The sequence below is a fragment of the Peromyscus eremicus genome, chromosome 1 (genome assembly GCF_949786415.1).
Source record: "Peromyscus eremicus chromosome 1, PerEre_H2_v1, whole genome shotgun sequence".
Classification (NCBI taxonomy): Eukaryota; Metazoa; Chordata; class Mammalia; order Rodentia; family Cricetidae; genus Peromyscus; species Peromyscus eremicus.
This window is the reverse complement of record NC_081416.1, coordinates 58,771,898-58,795,352: the sequence shown is the minus strand read 5'-3', so window position 1 is coordinate 58,795,352 and position 23,455 is coordinate 58,771,898. Positions and strand designations below refer to the sequence as shown.

At 45.4% G+C, this 23,455-nt stretch overlaps 1 protein-coding gene across 1 annotated transcript in view; it reads left to right on the top strand.

Moving 5' to 3' along the window:
• LOC131911745 (uncharacterized) overlaps positions 1-23,231 on the top strand; it is a 28,646-nt gene extending 5,415 nt beyond the window's left edge. The window contains exons 3-8 of the mRNA XM_059264056.1: positions 4,779-4,889; positions 6,832-6,916; positions 13,118-13,279; positions 19,152-19,340; positions 21,315-21,496; positions 22,946-23,231. Of these exons, the coding sequence (XP_059120039.1) occupies positions 4,779-4,889; positions 6,832-6,916; positions 13,118-13,279; positions 19,152-19,340; positions 21,315-21,496; positions 22,946-23,089 (873 nt within the window). The 3' untranslated portion in view covers positions 23,090-23,231. The remainder of the gene's footprint in view (positions 1-4,778; positions 4,890-6,831; positions 6,917-13,117; positions 13,280-19,151; positions 19,341-21,314; positions 21,497-22,945) is intronic.
• The last annotated feature ends 224 nt before the right edge of the window (positions 23,232-23,455 follow it).

Sequence of the window (23,455 nt, the reverse complement as noted above, 5' to 3'; positions counted from 1 at the left end):
GAGTGCTGCTTTCTGGCTTTCTTCCCATGACTTGCTCAGCCTGCTTTCTTATAGAACCCAGGACCAGGCCCTCTCACATCAATCACTAATTAAGAAAATGCCCTATAGCTGGATCTTGTTTGTTTGTTTTTTGTTGTTGTTTTTGAGACAGAGTTTCTCTGTGAAACAGTCCTGATTGTCCTGGAAACTGCTTTGTGCACCAGGTTGGCCTTGAACTCACAGAGATCCATCTGCCTTTGCCTAATATTGGTATTAAAGGCGTGTACCACCAATGCCTGGCTATAGCTGGATCTTATGCAGACATTTTCTCATTGATTATCAGTTGAGGTTCTCTCCTCTAATGACTCTAGCTTGTGTCAAGTTGACAAAAAACTAGCAAGTATAGGGCTTAATTTTTTAATATGTATTTGTTTTATGTATATGACTGTTTTTTCTGTCCTGTCTATGTGCACCACCTGCATTCCTGGTGGCTGTAGAGACTAGAAGAAGTTATCAAATTCTCTGGAAATGGAGTTACAGATTGTTGTGAGCCACCACGTGGCTACTGGAAACTGAATCCAGGTCCTCTGCAAGAGCTGACAGTGCCCTTTACCACTGAGTTATCCACCCCAAGACGAGGGCCCTTACAAGTGACCAGTAAAGCTGGGCTGTGTGGAGGTACTCATTTGCCATTCCAGCTCCAGGGTAGCAAAAGCAGGAGAGTCAGGAGTTCAAGGCCAGCCTAGGTTACGAGGCCCTTTCTTAATACAAAATGGTAATCAAATTATAATGAGGCCTCTACAGTGGATCCTAATTCATGAGACTGTGGCCTAAGAAAAGGAGATCAGAACACAGATCTACAGAGCATGACCATGTGAGAAGATGGGGAAGACAACATCAGCAAGCGAAAGAGACAAGCCTCCAGAGGAGCCAGCAGTGACACAGCCATCTCAGATCTCTAGTCTAGGTGTGAATGTCAACCCCCTCTCAAGGTTCTAAGGACAAACAAAAGTTCACATTGGGGAACCAATGAGTTTACTGGCCTAACTTACACAACATAGGGGAGGGGTTACTCAAAAGAGCATGGGAGACCCCAAAACAGCCACACTGAATGCCTTCAGTCAGCATAGATGATGGCTTCCCTACTATATTAGTTAGGGTTCTCTAGAGTAACAGAAATTATAGAATTAATCTCTCTATACATAGAAAGGGGATTTATTAGAATGACTTACAGGCTGTGGTCCAGCTAATCCAATATGACTGCCTATGAACAGAAGGTCAAAGAATCCAGTAATTGTCCAGTCCCTGAGGTTGGATGTCTCAGCTGGTCTTCAGTATATGTTGAAATCCTGAAGTAGGCTCTAATGCCAGTGAAGGAATGGATTGCCAGTGAGAAGCAGGCAAAAGCAATTCTGTTGCAGGATGTTTGATCACATTGGGAAGATGTCACTGTTTTACCTCATCTGCCTAGGTACCTTCTGATTGGTTTAATAAAGAGCTGAATGGCCAATAGCTAGGCAGGAAGATGATAGGACAGTCTTCTGGGCAGAGATAGGTACTTCGGGTTAGAATCTGGAGTGGGGAATTCACCAGCGAGACCCAGAGGAAGTTGGTCATACAATACTGAGGAGAGGTAATAAGCCATGTGGCAGACTGTAGATTAATATAAACAGGTTAATTTAAGTTATAAGAGCTAATTGGGCCTAAGCTAAGGCCAAGCTTTCATAATTAATAAAAAGTCTCTGTGTCATTATTTGGGAGCTGGCAGTCCAAAGAAAGTCCCACTATAAGCTTCCTTCTTCCACATCCTTTATATAGGGTACCAGCAGAAGGTGTGGCCCATCTTAGAGGTGCATCTTCCCATCTCAAAAGATCTGGAACAAAAGTGGATCTTCCCACTTTAGATGACCTAATTAAGCAAAAGTCCCTTAGAGTTGTTCCCAGCAATGTAATTAGTCTTTTTCACTCTTTACTCTTTGGGAGGGCCCACCACCCAGCTCCCAAATAAATCACAGAGATTTACTCTTTCTTATGAATACTCAGCTTTAGCTTGGCTTGTTTCTACACAGCTTTTCTTAACTTAAATTATCCTGTCTACCTTTTACCTCTGGGCTTTTATCTTTCTCTTTTCTCTATACCTTTCTTTACTTCTTACTCTGTGTCTAGCTGTATGGCTAGGTGACTGGGTGGCTGGCCCCTGACATCCTCCCCCTCCTTTTCTTCTCAATTTTCTCTTCCCAGATTTCTCCTATTTATTCTCTCTGCCTGACATTCCTGTCTATCCTTTCTTCTGCCTTGCTATTGGCTGTTCAGCTCTTTATTAGACCAATCAGGTGTTTTAGACAGGCAAAGTATCCCAGCTTCACAGAGTTAAACAAATACAACATAAAAGAATGCAACACATCTTTGCATCATTAAACAAACATTCCACAGCTGTAGAGTCCCACAGAGGTTTCCTAGTGAGAATTTACTCAGGGTCCAAGAATCTGAGTTTGATTTACCCAGCAGGGCTGCATAAAGGGATGATTTGACCATGGGCATGGTTACCAAGTATTTGGAAGGCTCTACACTTGGCTGTGTGGTGTGCTTTGATCTAGTAAGGGGGAGGTCTTTTGCCCTGTCCCTTGGCATTGTTATAAAAAGTCCTTTTGAAGAGGCAGAAGGGGCCTTTGGGTATTGACTCAGGTACTCCCGAAGCTATCCTGTGTTTCTGTCTTTCCTCTTTTTGGCAGGGTCTCTCTAACTAATATTTTCTTATCCCTCTCTGTCCTTTATAGGAACCCTGGGAAAAGTGGGAGCAGGCCTCCCACACACAGCATAAACAAATGTAACACATTTTCAACTAATATTCTACAACACAGCCATTTTTGGGTTTTAGTTAATTCCAGATACAATCAGGTTGACAACCAAGAATAACCATTACACCTATGGCTGAGTGGATGGAGCTGTCCCCTAGCCATCCTAGCCTGTATACTCTAGCCTCTCTAGAAACCATGCAATTAGGGCAGAATGTTATATAAATGGCTGGAAGGAGTGGCTGGATACTCAGGCGAGAATCTAATGATCTTTCCCCATCCTCTCCAGAGGGAACGTCAACAGTGCACAGGCTGGTCCTGACACACTTTTACAAGCAGACAGAGCTCGTCTAGTGAAGATGATGGCAGTTTGGCTCAGAGGACAGAACCTTACGACAGGAATGAACAGCATGCCTCTTTGGCAACACTGTCATCTGAGGCCCACACTCCTTGAAGGGGTGGATGGTTTCTTCCATTTTAAAAATGAGGATGGAGGCTAACAAAGGTCACCTTCACGGTCCTGGGCAGGCACATGTTGTTATGTGGCAAACTTCCATCATTGCTGGGTTTTCTCTGTGACACCCAAACCACCTGTGTTTCCACCTCATCCCCGAGTTTTGGTGCATGTATCTGTCACCCATCAGACCCAAAGGACCTTTAGATAGCGCTAGGTCTGCCAATCCCTGCCAACCCCATTCCCTAACTTCAGGCCTGGTGTATCATCAGAGGCTGAATCACACTGTATCTTGCTTTGATGGTGATCCAGAAGTGTTGTCTACAATTCAGCCATCCTTTGGAATTATGGGGTCTGGTCCTGGGGCATTTTGGACACCCAAACCACTGGATTTCTATGTGCAATGGCAGTATTTGCAGGGTGCCAACCAAGTCCTTCCATATGCTCCACATCATCTCTAGGACTACAAATCCTCAGTGTCGTCACCACACAAATTATGGGACACTGACTTGCTTAAAGAACAGTGATAAGGGAATGTGTCTGAATATGTTCACTGCAGGCACAGCTTTTTATTTTATTTTATTTTATTTTATTTTATTTTATTTTATTTTATTTTATTTTATTTTATTTTATTTTATTTTATTTTATTTTATTTTTTTGAGATAGAGTCTCATGTAGCCCAGGCTGGCCTCCAACTTGTTTTGTGCTTTAAAATAGCCTTGAACTTTTGACTCTTCTGCCTCCACCTCTTGAGTGATGGGATTTCAGGTGTGCACTACCACGCCTAGTTTATATAGTGCTGGGGATGGACCGTAGGGCTTTGTGCAGGCTAGGGAAACACTCTAGCAACTGAGTTACAGTCCATGCCCCCAGTTTTTCTCCAAACATTTTTGATTCTTGGTTGGCTAAATCTTTAGATGTAGAATCTACAGATCTGGAGCTCAACTGTACTGATTTGTCAGAAGGATGGAAGAATATGTAGCAGAGATGATGGATAGCTAGGTAATAAATGAAAGGCATAGATAGATAGATGTTAGACAAGTGGGTCTCAACCTGTGGGTCACAACCCCTTTGGATAGCATATCAGATATATACATTATGATTCATAACAGTAGCAGAGTTACAGTTATGAACTATCAATAAAATAATTTTATGGTAGGGTGGTCACTGCAATATGAAGAATTATATTAAAGGGTCACAGCATTAGGAAGGTTGAGAACCACTGAGTTAGATAGGTAGATGGTTGACAGGTAGATAGACGATAGACAGAAGGTAGATTGATAGATTGATGGTGGATGCAGACACAGAGACAGATGCAGAATAGACAGAGAAAACAGACAAATAATAGGCGTTAAACAGGTAGTGAGATGAACAGATAGGTGTAGATGGGTAGTAGTAGATTATATCTAGAGAGAGAGACTAGTTGGTAAACAGAAGACAAAGATGACTTAGGTAGCTATAGATGTATCTGATACATAGATGAATAGATGGGTGATAACAACCAGCATGTCTCTGGACAGCAAACAGCTCGTCTACTGTCCTCTCTGCAGATTTGGCATCACTCTTTCTACCAGGCCCTCCACATCTCCCCCGAGCAGCACCCTGTAATGATAACAGAGCCACCGTTGAACAGCAAGGATGTTAAATCAAGAATGACACAGGTAATGGGGTATGGGGCCAGCTGAGGCAGGAAGGGAGGCTGCTGTTCTGTCCTGAATTAAAAGTTCCCTGGCTCTGGCCTCATCCTGGTCCTTCCTGCCATGATGGACTTGGTGGTCGGTTGGTGGAGTTTAAGGGTGGATCCCTGTCTGTGAGTGCTCCAGCCAGAGCACAGATGGCAGAGTCCTCCTTAAGCTTCAGTGGGGCTAGGTGCAGTGGCTGCAGGAAGCTGCCCCCTCCCCAGCTGCCGGAGTTCTCATCCTGACGCCCAGCTTCTCCTACAGAGGACACAGGAAAGCTAATAAAGCAGGTGGCCAAGTTGGCTCATCTGACTGGCATCCCTGGAGCTCAGTGGGATCTTCTGCAGTGATCAGTCCCTCATACACAGGCTCAGGGCCAAGGCATGATTTGCCCATCTCAGAGGCCACCTAGACCTGGAAACCGCAGTTCTACCCATCACGGCACAGGTGTGAGCTCACATCAAACAAGCCCCAAACTGGCCCCTGACCCCCACCCCAATGTGGACAGTCAGATCATGGAAATGGCCACAGCTGGCTCCCCTGAGGACCGGGCATGGCTGGCTTCACCCAAAAAGCATCCAACATCCATGAGGTTTTCAGCAAACTAGAATGGGACAAGAGAGGGATGAGACTGTCCCAACATAACTGCCTGTCCCCTCCTCAACTGTAGCAGACAACCGAGCAAGAAGGTGTGTGCACGCCAGGAAGGAGGCCTGTGAGAAACTGTGAAGGCAGGGGCTGAGCAGCTGAGCTCAACCTCAACCGGCTGGAGCTGCGGGTGTGCTCCCTGTGGAGCCCAGCAGAACAAAGACACATAGAGATGAAGGTTCAAGACTAGTCCGATCAGAAAAGTAGATGATTGGCTCCCATGGCTGGGGCTATCCCCTCCTTTTTCTCCTCCTCCTCGGACAAACCTCCTGCCCCTCTCAGCCCCTGACTCAGTATCACTTGTCTAGATAGATACTTGCAGGTATATAGGACAGCAAAGCGACTCCTATAAACAGTTTCAAGCAGCCCTTTCTGGGACCGCACCCTCCGGCATGAAGGTCATCAGCGGTGATATTTTGTACAGTTGTTGCAAGGTGTCTGTGGAATGTGAAGATGCTGGCACAAGGGAAGGGCTTAGTCAGACTAGCCGTTTGACTGACAGTCAAGCGAGAGTCAGACTGCAGTGCCTAGTGACAGGAAGATACACCCCAATGCATGCTGACAATCTGAACTCACAGACCTTATCTTAACACTAACCCTTTCACAATGCTGACACCTGTCCAGTGGCCAGGGAGAGGTGGGGCCCCCGGTGGGTCTCACCATTATGTCCTGATCCAACTAGCCTTCTCATCATCCATTATAGAAGTATCTAGAAGGAGCCAGGGCACCAGTGTCCTAATTAGCATTAACTGTCAACTTGGCACAGCCTAGAGCCACCTGAAAAAAAGTCTCAACTAATTGCCATTATCATATTAGTCTATGTGCACGTATGTGGGAGATTATCTTGGTTGTTAAGTGATGTAGGAGGGCCCAGCCCACTATAGGCAGCACCATTCCTGCAGGTGGTCCTGGGTTGTATAAGAAAGCTAGCCTGAGCATAAGCCTTTGCGTGAACCAGCAAGCATTGTTTCTCCATGGTTCCTGCCCCGTGTTCCTGCACTGGTGCATCACTGACTTCCTTCAGTGATACTCCATGGCCAGCAAGTATTCACCAAATAAACCCTCTGCTCCCATAAGTTGCTTTAGGTCAGAGTGTTTTTATCGCAGCCGCAGAGTGAAACTAGAGCAACCGCTTCCCAGCAGAGCTAGTTGGAGATAAGTGCTGGCCACCCCGGGCTTAGTCTCCCTGGATCCACAGCCTGCTGCAAGAGGCACTCATGAGCACCCGGACAGTGTGTGCTACCTGGCCGGCCAGCATGCCAATCTTCCTCCCCAGATCCTCTTTGAAACCTTCAACGTCCCTGCCCTGTACATGGCTAACCAAGGGGTCCTCTCCATGTACGCTGCTGGCAGAACCTCTGGTGAGTGGCCCTGTGGGATCCCCATCCTTCCCAGCCACACTGTCTAGTTCTTGGGGCTGGGGATACTCACCACAGCATGCAGCCTCTCCCTGACAAATAAAAGCATAGGAGCGGGTAGCAAGATGGGTCAGTAGGTAAAGGTGCCAAGCCTAAAGCCCCCATTTAATTCCCCCGACCCATATGGTGGAAGGAGAGAACTGACTCCTGAGGATTGTCCTCTGACCCCCACACATAGGCAGGCACTTGAGGAAACACTATACATACACACATACACACACGCATGCATACACACACGCATGCACACACACACACACACAAGCACACGCACACGTGCAAGTGTTCATTAAAAAAAAGCAAAGGACGTTCTTCAAGACACACAATGATCCTCACTTCATAATAAGAGCACTGGGAACTCAGAGTAGTGAACAGTCAGGCAGTTTATTTTCTGACCTGTACAGTTGGGTATCACCCTGGAGAAAATGCAAAATGGCTGATGATTTGGTGCAAAACTGGTCTTTATTTTTTTTAAGAATTGTTTTTTAAGTGTGTGTGTGTATGTGTGTGTGTACCAAGTGCCCTCAGAAACCGGAAGCATGGCCCCTGGAGCTGGAGTTCCAGGCAGTGGTGGATCACCTGATGAGTCCCCTGAAGAAGCAGTAGAGACTCTTAACTGCTCAAGTCCCCAAATAGTGGTTTTTATGGTCCCTGATTGCAAAAACACCCCTGCCCTTTGTTTCCCATAAGCTGGTTCTCCAGAAAGTTAAAATCATCCTCTCCTTAGCCTTGTCCCCTTCCCCAATGCCCTGTCCTCAGGAGCTCCAGATCCCCTCCCTCTCCAGATACTCAGCTCAGTCACCTGGCAGACTATAACTTTTCAACCTAAGATAAACTAAAAAATAGCTGTTGCCATCTGCTAACTGGGGAGGACAGGGGCCTAACGCATCGTTACCTGTGATCCTCTGGTGAGCTCTGAATACACCGTATTCTGAAAATGGACCATAATGAAATATTTCTTACACACACCTGGCTCTTTCTTTCTTCTGGTGACACAGCATGCTCCCAGAATGTAGACTCATTTTTTTTTCCTTAACCGATTTGCAAAAGTGTTACTGAATGAAATTAACATTATTAAGGAGCGCTGACACATAGGTGTGCTCACAAACCATCACAATCACACCCAAGGTTCCCATTGTGCCATTCTGCCCCTCCCACCTGTTGAGATAACGCCTGGATTTTCTAGATTTTGTGAATGGGACAGTGCCGCCAACACGCGGCCATGGGTCGCTTTTTCACTGTTCACTATGTGGCGGTTCTTTTGTGTTGTCACGGGCATCCATATTTCACTTCCTCTTCTTGCTGAGCCATGGTAGTGTGGTTCCATGTCAGGAATGTGCCAAGCTTTTGTCTACTTATCTGGGGATGGAAGTCGGCCATGTTTCCGGTTTTGGGGATTGTGATGAAGCTCCTATGGACATCCACACATCTTTGAGTGGATCTTCCTGTAGCGTTTGGAACAGCAGTGGCTCTCCATGGTTCTTCCACAGCTCTGCTGTATTGCCCTTCTCACTGCTGAGACAAAAACACCTGACAGGAGCGGCTAAGGAGGGAAAGGATGGTCTGGCTCAGCATTTGAGGGCGCAGTCTGTCACGGCAGGGAAGGCATGGCTGTGGGCACTCACGGCAGCTGGCCACATTGCAGCCACAGTCAAGGAGCAGACAGAGGTAACATTGGTGCTCAGCTCACTTTGTGTTCATCCCAGGATCCCAGCCCATGGGATGGTGCCACCAGCATTCAGGGGTGGGTCCTCCCTCTTCAATGGATGCAGCCTGGAAACTCTACCACAGACATGCCCAGAGGCTTGTGTTCCTGGTGATTCCTGATCCTGTCAAGTTGGTGACACTAACCATCCCACCTGCCAGCTCTTGGATGACCAGTCTTTTTATCGTGGCCATTCTCATAGAAGTGGCACTGTGTTATCTCCTGCTTTAATATGTGCTCCCCTCAGAGCCAAGGACTCTGAGCACACCCTCTTGTATCTACGTCAGTGACAGTGGCTCTCAGGTGTTTTAGCAGATTCTGTGTATTTCGACCACTCTCTTTCCAGCCCTCCTCGAACGAATTTCATCAGAAGTGTGTTTCATCATGTGTGCTCCCACCCAGCTTCCTCTTCCCTTCCCACAGTCTTTTCAAGAGAGTCCCATTTATCAGTGTTTTCATGTTTGGTGCCACATTCAAAAATCATTTCCTGGACCCCAAAGGCTTTCTGCTTTCTTCTAGATATTTATAGAGTTTAGCTTAATGTTCTGTTCTATGTTCCATTTGGATGGATTTTTAATGTATCCTGTAAGACAGGAATGAAACACATGTGTTGTTGTTCCTGTGGTGTTTATTAAAAAGACCTCTCTTAGCTGTGGACAAGGGATGAGTGCTGAGGGAGGGAGGATCAGTCTCCTTTGGGGTGTCAACACACACACACACACACACACACACACACACACACATACACACACACACACAGAGGCAAAAACACCCATACATATAACATAAAAATAATTTTTTTTCAAAAGTAAGAAAGTAGCAAGGGCCTATTTGGGTCCAGGGCGGTGACAGGAGGAAGCAGAGGATGGACAATGTGACTGAACTAGTAAGTATAGAGCTGTTCCAGGGAAGCCTGTGATTCTGTGCCATTATTAAACACACACACACACACACACACACACACACACACACACACACACAAAGTGATAAAAATCACATATTATAAACTAAGAAAGAGACACGATTCCTTTTCCTTCCCCGAAATGCCTTTGCATCTGTTTGAAGGTGACTTTCCCATGTATGCCCCGGCTGACCTCTGAGCTCCTGGCCTGTTCAATCAATCTTTTCTTTTTTCTTTTCTTTCTTTCTTTCTTTCTTTCTTTCTTTCTTTCTTTCTTTCTTTCTTTCTTTCTTTCTTTCTTTCTTTCTTTCTTTCTTTTTTGATTCTAGGTCAATACCGCATGGTCTTGATGACTGTGGCTCATACTGAGTCTTGAAATGAGGTGGTTTATCCTACCCTCTGGATTTCTTGAGTTTGAGATGTGGGCTCTGCTAGGTCTTCTGTGGTCCTGCCTGGATTTTAGAATCAGTTTGTCAGTCCTGAAAACAAGCGAACCAAAAACCAACCAAACAAACCCTCAGCACCACATGTCTTTGGGTTTTGTTTGGGGCTGTTGAAAGCGTGAATCAGTTTTGAAAGAGCCAGAATCTTAAAGGCATCTAGTCTAGAAACCACGGACTGTGGCATGTCTGGGAGGTCTCTGGATCCCTATTGGCACTGCGTGAGGACTCACGGAGTCAGGCCGGGTCTGTCTTTCATCTCACAGGTTCTGGTGCTGTTGAAAGTAGATTTATTTGTTATGGTTGGAGTGTGAAATGTCCCCTGCAGGCTTGAGTTATTGTGGGGCTATCGCTCATGGGTTCCGGGCGGTGACTGATCCTGAGTATCTCATTTTGATGGAGTCACAATTCCACAGTGGTTGGGAGGCAATGGGAACTGAGAGCAGGGTCTGGTTGGAGAGAGTTGGTTGTGGCAGCATGCCCTGACAGGGTCTGTCTGTCTGTCCCCGTCTTTGTTTTCTCTGGTTCATGTCTGCCATTTGTGAGTACATCTGTTCTAGCCCATGCTCTTGCCATGATGCTCAGCCTCTCAACATGGGTGCCGACTGCATAGACCATCAGTAAAAAATCTTTCCTCCTTTTAAATGATTGCTCTCCAGTAACTGTCACAAGACTGACACAGTGAACGTGTGTGCATGCACATTCCTGTGTGCTGTGTGTGCATGCGTGCAAGTATGTGTCTGTGCACTTGTATATGTGCACATGGAGGATAGAAGTTGATAGCAACAGCCTTCCTTACAACTGTCTGCTTTATTTATTTATTTTTTTGTTCTTTTAAAATTAAAAAATTTTTTTTTTGCTTTATTTTTTTTTGAAGGCAGTGTCTTGCCTCACTGAACCTAGACTAGAACTAACCAATCGGCTAGACTGGCTGGCCAGTGTACTCCAGGGACCAACCTGTCTCTATCCTCCAACCCCAACTACCCAGAGCTAGGGTTATAGACATGTGCCCCCATCCCCAGCATTTATATGGATGTTAGGGTTTGGAACTCAGGTCCTCATGCATATGCTGCATGCACTGGCCCACTGGGTCATTTCCTCATTTTTGATTGCTCATTGCTATTGCACAGATAACAGTTGAGTTTTGTACATTGATACTGTATTTTAATACTCTAAACTCGTGTGCGTGCGTGCGCACACCTTTTTTTCTAGATAGGGTCTTATTGTGTAGCCCTGACTGTCCTGGAACTTGCTCTGTAGACCAGGTTAGTCTCAAACTCAGGCTAGCCTCTGCCTCTCAAGTGCTGAGATTAAAGGTGTGTGCCACCACCACCTGGCAAATATATATCCTTAAAATTTTTAATTACATTAATTAATTTATAGTGTGTGCCATGGTGTATATGTGGGGGTTGGAGGACAACTTTTGGGATTTGATTCTCTATGTCATGTAGGTCCCAGGAATTGCATTCAGGCCATTAGGCTTGCCTTATGCCTTAACCTACCTAAGCCATCTGGCCAGCCCTGTGGTAAACATATTTTGACAAATAGCATTTACTTTATTATTTCCAAGCCAGGTGTGTTTTTTGTTTGTTGTTTGTTTTTTAAATTGTTTCATTCTTTTCTACTGACTGCCTAGGCCTGAGGTTCTGAGTGGAGGCAGTGAGGATACAAATCTTTGTCTTTCCCCCAGTTTTAGAGGGAAATCATTCAGCCTTACAGTGTTAAGCACTGCATCAGCTGAGGGTTTCATATTTTCTTCACTAATTTAAATGAGTTCTTATGTGCTCTTATTTACTGAGAATTTCTTCTTTTAATCAGGACTAGATATTGGATTTTGTCAAAGTACAATTTAGGCATAGTGATGTTAGATGTGACAACTTGCTACAATCTAGAATCGCCTGGGAAGAGAGCCTCATTGAAGGATTTACATTGGGTTTGCCTGTGGGCATGGCTGTGGGGGGTTAGCTTAACTAAGTTAATTGGTATGGGAAGACACAGCCCACTCTAGGTGGTACCGTTCCCTAGGCAGAGTGTCCTGAACTGTATGAATGGGGAAATGGACTGAGCATGTCAAGCAAGGAAGAGAGCCGGCAAGCATTTGCTTCCCTGTTTTTGACTGTGGATGTGATAAGACTAGCTGTCTGAAGTTCCTGCCTAACTTTCTCATATGGTGGAGACTATTATCTGGAATTATAAGCTAAAATAAACCTCTTTTTCTCCTAAGTGGCTTCTGTCAGAGTGTTTCATCACAGCAACATAAATGAAGCTAGAGCATGTATCTATTGGTGAAATCATATTAATATTGATTTTGAGCTGTGGAACAAAGGCCATTTAATTTTTTAAAAATCCGTGTTGTTGAAATCAACTTGCCAAAATTTCACTTTGGAGTTTTGTGTCTGCGGTCATGAGTGACAATGGCTTACTGTGTTCTTCTCCCATCTCCAAGGGACCATGGTGTACAGTATGTGATGGCCAATGTCTTGGGAATAGATTTTGTCATTTTCATCTGTTGTGGATGAGAGGGGACCAATTCTGTCCCCTGTTATGGCTGGAAGAGGAGGTCCCCAGGACTCAGCTTTGCTTAATTGAAATGTGCAGCTCTTGATCCCTAGGCTCAAAAAAGAAAAAGAGAGAACGGAGAACCTCCTCGACCCCAGTCCGCCCCAGAAGCCACTGTGTCACACACAGTAGGCCCCTTATTGTGCACCCCTTAGCATGTCACACCCTCTCTGAACTAGCACATGTGGGGGACCTTGCTAACTAAAGCACACACCTCTGGCATGGTGTTCAGGCTTTCCTAACACAGGGCACCTCTCAGAGAGTCGCAGTGCCCACCCAGGCACAGGCAACACTTCCTCCCTGGTCTTTGGCAGCTATTAGTAAAACTGCATGTCTGATTTAGTGAGAAAACCTACAGGCTTATATCCAAACCTGGTGGTCAGCCTTCACTCTAGTTCACGTCCTTTAGAAGAAGCTGGCTCCTTGGCCCCTTTCCCTTCCCTTCTGTATTTCTTCCTCCACTATCCCTTCCTACAGGACTAACAGTTGCCAAGGGGTGCTGTGTAACCCACATCATGATGACAGAATGTCCTCTTATGTAGGGACAACTATTGAATCTGGAGAAGGGATGACATACATCGTGCCTATTATGAATGGCTATCCTTTGCAACTGTCGACCATCAAGCTGGATGTAGCTGGCCAAGACCTGACTTCGTATCTCCTGAAACTGCTCTCAGACAGTGGGAACTTGTTAGTGGGTGCAGGTAGGAAACAACTATGCTCAGATACACCAACCAGTGCTGTGTATAACACCCTCCATTTTCAGTGCATGTGTGTATAGATGTACCTGTGTGTGTGCATTCAGAGGCTGAAGGACAACCTCAGGTTCCAGCTACCCACCTCTTTTGAAACAGGTCTCCTATTGGCTTGGAGCTCTCCCATGAGGGTATGTGAGATTATTCTGTTACAGAGGAGAGTTGATAAGTACCCCATAAGCAGCAAGGGCCTTGGGTCTTTCATTAAGGGCTTAGACAGGATAATATTTGACCCTTTTGTGCCCTCATCCTGGGCTATATTTTTAGTTTATACAGTGTGCATGACAGTCATTCCCAATAGGCCATTGGCCTTTATGGTCTTAGACAAGGAGTGGAAGACTGAGCCCTAGAGCCCTAAAAAATAGCATCAATTAGAAGGATGGCAAAAACTGGTCAGGCCAGAGTCCTTGCATGTTCCTGGCTGCTCACTCTTAGCAAGATCCATGTGTTCATCATCTATCTGTCTTCCCAAATGCTGATGATTATACTCATCCCTGCAGATGAAGGAAGTGGAAGTTTAAAAAGGATAATAACAAAATAAAAAAGAAAAGAAACCACAAAAAGGAAAATAAAAAAGAATAATTAATTTGCCTAAGTATTAATTAACCAATTAGCCAAATAAATAACAGAAGCGAGATATGAACCAGAATTGTCTCACCAAAACCCAATCCAGGAAAGTGAAGGAGGGAAACATTGGGATGCAGCAGAGTTCCAGAAGCCAAGGACAGAGAAAGGAGCAGCGGATGGTACCATTTGTTGGAGGGAAGGAACAGAGGGGCCTCCAGGCTCTAGAAGGAGGATGGAGGAGACATGGTCAAGGAGGTTGGGTTAGGTCAGGAGTGGCAGCACACACATGTAATCATGGTGCTTGAAGATGGAGGCAGGAGGATTAGGAGTTCAAGGACATCTTCAGCTACATGTATGTTAAAGGCCATCCTGGGCTACATGAGACCCTGCTTCAGAAGAAGAAGAAGAAGAAGAAGAAGAAGAAGAAGAAGAAGAAGAAGAAGAAGAGGAGAAGAAGAAGAAGAAGAAGAAGAAGAAGAAGAAGAAGAAGAAGAAGAAGAAGAAGAAGAAGAAAAGAACAAAGAAGAGGAGGAGGAGGAGGGATGGGGAACTGGAATAAAAGGAAGAGGGAGGAAGGTGGAGGGGAAGAAGAACAAGAAGACAAGGAGGGAGGAGAAAAAGTGGAGAGGAAGAAGGAATAAGAGGAGGAATGAAATCAGGAGGGGAGGAAGAGTTGGAGGAGGAGTTAGAGGAGGAGGAAATGGAGGAGTTGGAAAAACTGGAGGAGATGGAGGAGGGGTTGGAAGAGGAAGGAGAGCTGAAGGAGGAGGAAGTAGAGGAGGAAGAGTTGGAGGAGGGGATAGAGGAAATGAGTGAGTTGAAAGAGGAGATCCATTAAAGCTTGTTATGCAAGCATGGGTGCCTGAGTTCAGGTCCTTAGCATAACCCATGTCAAAGTCAAGTGCAGTGGAGGGAGTGGTGGGAACAGGTAGATCCCTAGGAAATCATTGGTCAGCCATCCTAGCCAATCAGCTGGAGGAAAAGGAGATGGAGGAGGCTGATTCAAATGAAAGTGGCAGTCTGCAGGCTGAAAAGAGCCAATGAGGCCTGTGGTCGGAAGGTTTCTCAGGTCTTGCCTGGCCACCCTGCGGTCCTGCAGCATGCTTATAAAATAATCACTCAGAAGCTTATATTAATTATAACTGCTCAGCCATTAGCTCAGGCTTATTACTGTCTAGCTCTTACACTTAATCTATAATTCTTATTTATGTTTAGCCATGTGGCTTGGTGCCTTATCTCAGTTCTGCCTTGTCATCTTGCTTCCTGTGTCTGGCTGGCAACTCCTGACTCCTCCCTTCCTCTTCCCTTCTTTTAGTCTGCTTGCCCTGCCTATAATTCCTGTCTGGCTACTGGCCAATCAGCGTTTTATTAAATCAGTGTACAAGAGCACTATTCCACAGCATTTCCCCTTTTCTGTCTAATAAAAAGGAAGGTTTTAACTTTAACATAGCAAAATTATGTATAATAAAATTGTTATCAAGCAGGAATTATAGTTATAATATCTAGTCTATTTATATTTTGCAAAATTAAAGAAAATATTCTATCTATCCTATATTTGTAAGTCTAAGGTTTCATATCTACTTTATCTTTTATCATAACCAAGAAAAATTATAGCTATAACTATTTAGTCTTCAACTACATCAGAGACCCCAGAAGGATATAATATTGCCTAAGCAAACAGGAAGTACATTGTAACGAACTTCCAAAATTCTGGAAATGACAGGTGTAGGAGACCAGCCCCTACTATTATTTACCCCAGGAACTCTTGAGGATTGAGGGATGAGACTTAGTTAGAAATGAGGAGAGAGAGAAACAGAGAGAAAACATGGGATAGACTCAGGTGGGCCTGAATCCTTATCCACTGGCCCAGAGCTTTGTTCAAAAAGGCTATTTATAACAATGTCAAGGGGTGGAGCAAAAGACCTCCCCCTTGCTAGTTAGACCCTTACAAACACCTGGTACCCAGGCTCATGGTCCAATCAACCTCTTATGCAGTCCTGCTGGGTATAGCCACTAGGAAACCTAGTGGGCTCCAACAGACAGGACAGTCTGCTGCCTGTCTGGACAGTCATCCAAAGTTCCTCTGTAGTGTTGGGACATCCTTCTTCAGCCTACAGGCCAAGAGTCTCTCAGTCGCTTCTCTCTGTGTCCTGTAGAATATCTGGCAGTTTCTTCTGCAAAGCAGGAACCTGAAGGACCATCTCACCTTGCAAAGTTCAGTGGTCACCTTCCTAGGGGTCCTGCACATCCAGTTTATACAACATATTATCATCAGCCTAGGCAAGAGCAGCCTCTTGTCCAAATGGCTATTTTTTTCCAAGAAGAAGAAAAACTCTATATGGAATGTCTTCAATGCCCATCTTCCTTTTTGAAGTAATTGATGCTGCCAGGAGCAGATGTGTCTTATTGTCCAGAAAAGCCTAAGTTTTTTAAACATTTTAAATGTCATATTCTGTAGGTCTTTGAAGAATTTGAAGATTACCTACCTAATTGAAATATATCTATATATGCCTAGAAATTTTAACTAACATGACTATAAGTTTGATTATCATAGATGACTAATAATCTGCATTTCTCAATTATACATTACAATTTTAAATGAGCTGCACAAATATAATATCTTAAACAAGAGTAGAAATATATACAGTATAACAAAATTAACTTTAAATTAACTGAAATCTATGGCAATATAAAACATTTTAAACAACTTGTTGCTCTTTAAAGGTAGATTCAATAATCTACCCTTTCATCCTATCATACCTATAATATCTCCTTTTCTTCTTTAGAAAGATATTACATTTATAATCAACCTCCTTTAAATAAAAATAAACATTTATAAAAATATTTTGAGAATTTGGACATAGCTTCTCATACTACTTCCTGCTGGATAGGGGCACTGGCAGTCAAATAGGGGTCCTGAGAAAATTAAGAATTATGATCAAATTCTGACTGGAGTAGACTGTGAAGCTGCATTGTCTGAGCCAGTTGCCTTGAAGCTGATTTTGGATGTTGACCATCTGGGCCATGTTGTCATTGGAGACCTTTCAGAGTGTCCTGGTTGATCAGGACCATATTAGCCTAGAAGCAATCCACAGATTCTCATCTTCTGTGGAAACAAAAGTAGAACCTCTTTTCCAAAGCACCGTATTCTTAGACACAAATTTTGAAGTCAAGATACCTTATATATGTATATATTGGTTTAACTTAGCAGCCTTTACAATCAAATGTCTCTCTGCAGTTAGAAATCCCAAAGATAACACAATCCATATTCTCTGTGTAATATCCATCTTTACATGGATTATTTTTATATTACTTTTACTGGCTCTTTAAAGACTTTATTTTTTTTAAACTATTTATTTCTTTATAAACTGTTTAGAGGTTCATTCCATCTGAATCTGTCTTATTGTGAATCTATTGCTTTAAACTGCAGCGTGGCTAGGACAGAAGCGGCAGCCTGGGCTGCTGACTCCGCCCATCTCAGCTTTTCAACATGGTGGGGGTACCCAGGAGAGTCCCATTTACCCCGTCAACTCTGGGATCCATGCTGCCATCAGGTAGTGTGCAGCTAGCCCATAAACCCTTTTGTCTGTATGAGTAAAGGCTAAATCCACCATGCAGCATGCTGTGCAGCTGGGAGACAGCTCTGTGTACCCAGGCAGGAATCCACCATGCTGTGCTCAAGCCCACACACCATGAACCCACCATGGCCAGGGGACATGCCACTGTACTGTGGCCCACCATGAGTGACATGAGATAGGAAGGTGTTTTGGTTTTTTTTTGTTTTTTTTTTTGTTTTTCAAGACAGGGTTTCTCTGTGTTGTTTTGGTGCCTGTCCTGGATTTCGCTCTGTAGACCAGGCTGGCCTTGAACTCACAGAGATTCACCTGGCTCTGTCTCCTGAGTGCTGGGATTAAAGGCATGTGCCACCACTGCCTGGCTAGGATGGTGTTCTTAACTACATTTATAATCTCTTCTTAAGCTCTCTCAGGTTTTAGGTGAAAACTCTTGCCACCACATCTGGGTGCCATTTGTAGTTGGAAGATTTCTCAGGTCCGGCCCAGCCCCACATCCCACAGCCACTTATAAAGTAATCACTTGAAAGGGCAGAGTCAGGAGTCACCAGCCAGACACAGAGGAAGCAAGATGACAAGGCAGAACTGAGAAAAGGTACCAAGCCATGTGGCTAAACATAGATAAGAACTATGGGTTAATTTAAGTGTAAGAGCTAGTCAGTAATAAGCCTGAGCTAATGACTGAGCAGTTATAATTAATATAAGCTTCTGAGTGATTATTTTATAAGCAGGCCACAGATCTGCAGGGCTGGGCAGGACCTGAGAAAACTTCTGACCACAGAGGCCTCCAGGTAAGCAACATAGGAAAGTCCCTTTTAGTCAAAACTCAAAGACAACAGTAGATAAAACATAAAAACCTAATCAAAAGACATTATCTGGGCTTCAAACCTGTTGTCAGAAACCTAGGAAGGAAAAGGGCATCACTTGCCAGGTTTTCCAGGCAACGGGCCTCACTGGTCATAACTAGTCCTCCAGAGGATCAGCAGGCATGGGGAGGGGGGGTGTAGGCAGACTTTTTTGTCCTGCCAGCCAACTCCCAAATAATCATACAGAGACTTATTATTAATTATAACTGCTTAGGTAATAGCTCAGGCTTGTTACTAACTAGCTCTTATATTTTAAATTAGCCCATATTTCTTATCTATGCTCTGCCATGTGGTGGTACCTTTTTTTTTTTTCAACATGGCAAGTTCAGCTTGCTTCTCTCCACATCTCCTCATGACTCCTGAGACTCCGTCCTTCTTCCTCTTTGTGCTCTCTTTTTGTCTGCAAGTCCTGCCTAACTTCTATCTGTCCAGCTATTGGCCAGTCAGCTTTTTTATTAACCAGTGAGAGTAATACATATTTACAGTATATAAAGATTATTGTTCCACAGCAGTGGCGGGGGTCCAGAACACCCAGGTAATAAATGTGAATTGGATTTTGTAGGCCCCCAAAACATCACACATGGCAGGGTTGCATCTTAGGCGATGCTGAAGAGACCCAGCTCTGTGCCTCCTATGAAGGGAGGATTGTTTCCTCATGCTGTGCCCTTACAAAGCCTGGCCCACAGCCTGGCCAAGACCCCACTGAAGGGGTTGCATGGACACAGTGGCTGTCTAGGAGTGGGACTACCTTCCTGTGCCCACTCTCGTGAGTGGCACCCTACGTGTCCCTGCTTCTTGGTCTTCCTTACCTTACAGCTGACCGTGAGTACATCCGGGACCTGAAAGAGAAACACTGCTATGTGGCACTGGACTATGACATGGAAATATCAAAAACCACAACACCCTCCTGCCAGAAAAAGTTCAAGTTGCCTGATGGCAAGGAGGTCAACATGGGGCAGGAGGCTTTCATGTGCTCAGAGGCACTCTTCAACACCAGCCTCATTGGTGAGTCCAGGATCGGGGGCAGCGGGCCAATGGACACTCACATAGAATGCCATGGGAAGAAAGGTGTGGGAGGGTGGTACTAGGGCATTCTACTTCAGGAGCAATGACTCCTGCTCTAATGTTTCCCTGGTACTGGCTGCTACTCACTCAGCTGCCTCCTACACTCCTGTCACTTTGCTGACTATTTGACTCCACCCCAGAGGTCTTAGCCCAATCGCAGATGGGATGGAGGACAACAGAGCACCGCTCTCTTCAGTAGTGTGCTGTTTATAACTCTCACTGTACAGGATACTTAGAAATGGAACAGTGAAGACAGTGGAGGCAGAAGCACAAGCAACGGAAGTTTGGGAGAGCTTTAAGCATCTAAATGGCCAGAAGGCTTTTGTTTTATTATATTTGTTATTATAATAGAATAGGGTTTCACTGTGTAGCTCTGGCTGTCCTGGAACTTGCTCTGTAGACCAGGCTGGCCTGGAACTCACAGAGATCACCTGCCCCTGTCTCCCGAGTGCTGGGATTACAGGTATGAGCCACTATTGCTCAGCTCTAGAGGGTTTTTAATGAGTGCTGGGTTGACTACTGTGTTAGTTGGTTTTCTTATTGCTGTGAAAAAAAAATGCCTGAAGAAAGCAGCTTAAGAAAAGAAATTTAATCATAGTTCTCAAGGAAACTGACTCAAACATTGGCTCAAAGAGAAGAACTTTGACCCCTAGTTCAAGGTTACTGTCTACCAGGCGCTCGAGGCACCTGGTCACACCCACAGGCAGGAAGTAGAAAGAGGAAGGCTGGTGCTCAGCTCGCTTTCTCCTTTCTGACCCAGGACCCTGGCCCATGGAATGGTGCCACCCACATTCAGGGGGTTCTTCCCTCCTCAAGTAATCCAGTCTAGACACTCGTCAGCTGTGCCCAGGGGCTCGTTGTCTCCACGCGGTTCTAGATCCTTCAGGCTGACAGTATTAACTCCCAGAACCACCTTCTCTCTAGTGGTGCACACCTGTCACCTAGCACTGGAATGCAGACTCAGGAGGATGACCATGAGCTCATAGTCAGCCTGGGCTACAGAGTGAGTAATTGTTTCAACAAATAGGGAAATGAGGGACTATGAAATCTCTATAGCGAGGGGAAATGAGATCTCGGGGAAGACACGGAAAGCCAACATTTCCTAAGATAAAAGTCTTAAAGCCGTCTTCCCCCTTTGACACAAGACCCACTGTGTTAGCTCCCTTCCCTGATGTATAGTGCAAAGCATGCAGTTTTTCTCTGCTTTTGCTTTTTGAGATAGGTGTTTGCTCTGTAGCCCAGGCTAATCTGGAACTCATCATGTAGCCTAGGCAATCGACCTGCCTCAAGATGTGGGATTGTAGGCATGGTAAAGCACACAGTCTGAAAGGCCTAATACATGCCAGTGAGCGGAAGTCATTAAAGTACTCTTCAGAGGCCAGGAGGATTCCAGGGAGGAATGCAGCCTCAGGCTCCTGATGTCAGCAGAGCCCTCTTCCAGGCACACCCCAAGCCACTCAGTAATATTAGTTCTTCAACCCTTAGCCCAGGGTCACCCTGTGTAAGGAGAGAGAGGTGCTGACTGGCATGCACTCCCCCCGTCCCAAACACTCACAACATGAGCTATAGCTACATGACATACCCATCATTCAAGGCTGATGTGGGTTGCTTGCTTATACAACAAAAAGCAAGTGAAAGCAGTTACTCAGTGGCACTTTCCAAGGCTAACTGTGAGTAGGAACACTGCCCTCAGATGCCAACAAAACAGGTGATGCCAACCTCATCTGAGGCGTGGGAGATCAACTCTTGTCAATGATGGTCCTGGAAGGCCAGGCTTGTGACCTGCTTAAAGTCCACGGGCCTTGAGGTTCTTGGTAGCACTTGGGGCCATCCAGAACCCGGGAGGTATCCCTCCTTACAATACTAAAACTGGGAACCTTTGATCCCAAAGCCCTCTTGTGCATTGTCCCCCAGGGAAAAGCAACCTGGGGATCCACATTCAGGCCCAGGAGAGCATCACATCCTGCGACCGCTCCTACTGGAAAACTCTTTTTAGTCACATCATGGTGTCTGGCGGCACCGGTGCCTCCTCAGGTCTACGACTCCGGCTGCAGAGAGAGATAACAAATCTGGCCTCTCCAGACCTCTGTGTGAAGGTATTGGCCTGAGCCTTACCGGGGGCCTCAGGGGTCGACCCATGCATAGTTCTAGCTTTAGGCTCCAGTCATTGTTCTTCCCATTTGAGGATGCACCAATAGCAAAAGTGGCAGGAGCCCCTGGCATTTACATCCTTTGTGTGGGGGTGGGGGGTGGGTGGGGGATGGGGTGGGGTGGGGGTGGGGACAGTGACAACAAGCTAAGCTAGTGTAGCAGGAGTGGTAGATGGGAAGGATCTGTGGTCTGCATGGTGGACAGCGGCAGGCTGAGGTGCTCAACACAGAGAACATGTGCTTAGAAGGCATCAAAGTGAATACTTCAGAGGGGATGGGGAGCTATGGGGGGTCAGGAAGAGCATGTAGGCTTCTTTTGTCTTTTATATGAATTCATGTGTGTATGCATGTGGACACAGAGGCCTTGTCCAGCTTTATTCATGGGTTCTGAAGATCTGAATTCAGGTCCTCACACCTGAGCCCATCTCCCCCATCTTCTGGAACAGATCTCACTATGTAGTCCTGGCTGGCCTGGAACTTGCTATGTAGACTAGCCTGTTCTAGGTCCTCCTGCCTCTGCCACCCGAGTGCTGGGATCACAAATATGTGCCACCAAGGCTTCAACATTTCCCAGTTTAAAAAGTTATCTTTTCCACTGGAGGGAAATGACTGCCCACAAGTTCTTTCAGGTATGGACATTATGGGTCCCATTCAGAACTGTTCATTTTTTTTTCAATGAATACCTTTTTAAAAGGTTTGTTTTTATTTTATGTGTACAAGTGTTTACTTCCATGTATGTGTGTGCACCGTGTGCGTGAAATGCCCATGGAGGCTAGAAAAGGCCGTAGGATCTCTGAAACGAGTTACAGACAGTTGTAAGTTGCCACGTGGGTGCTGGGAACTGAATCAGGTCCTTTGTCAGCACAGCAGATGCTTTTAACCACTCAGCCATTGTTCCAACTACAAAGGAATACTTTCTAAACAAAAAATTGTAATTGCACTTGTTTTCTTGTGTCTGTATGTGTGCATGCATCACAGCATGTGTGCTGAGGTCAGAGGACAACAAAAAAAAAATGGAAGCCATTTTTTTTCTTCTAGTATGTGGGTCCCAGGATTTAAACCAAGGTACAGGCTTGGTGGGTGGATCTTCATCCACCGAGCCATCTTGCCAGCCACAAGAACAGTTTTTTTTAATCCTTATTTATTTTGTGTGCGTGTGTGTGTGTGTGTGTGTGTGTGTGTGTGTGTGTGTGTGTGTGTGTGCATGTGCACACACACTACTGCACATGTGTGGAGGTCAGAGGACCACTTGAAGGAGTCAGTTTTCTCTTTCTACCATGTAGGTCCCAGGGACTGAACAAAACTTGTCAGCCTTGGGGCAGCTGTGTTTACTGAATAGCCTTCTCATCCGTCCAGAGTGATATTTTGATGTGGATTTTCTTCCCCTCCCTCTAGGTGGCCATCTCTCCATATGCCAAGTACGGTGCCTGGGTAGGTGCCTCCATCTTGTGCTCTCTCCCTATGTTCAAGGACATGTGGGTCACAAGTCAGGAATATAGGGAAATTGGCCCTTCCGTCATGTGTAGAAGAAACCTCTGACTGGTGACTTTCAGGTTCCATCACCCGGGCCAACATCACCATGCCCAGGCTGAGCCTCAGCCTAACTGAGCAGGCCACAGTTAGAACAAGCTTACAGCAAGGCCCCTTTTCTCCTGGAAGACAGTAAAAGTGTGTAACAGGACTGATTCTGCCTGGTGTCTGGGTGGCCCCTGTAGAATCCCAGTATAACAGGTGCTGATTCTTCCTGTGTGTTGGTCAGGATAACTCAGTGATGCTGCATACAAGCATCCCCAGCTCCCAGTGCCACAAAGTGATTTGCCTATTACCCTGCTGCCTGCATCCTGAACTAGGGGTCATTACCCTCACTTGAGACCTTCTGGTAAAGCAGATACCATCTTTAGCATT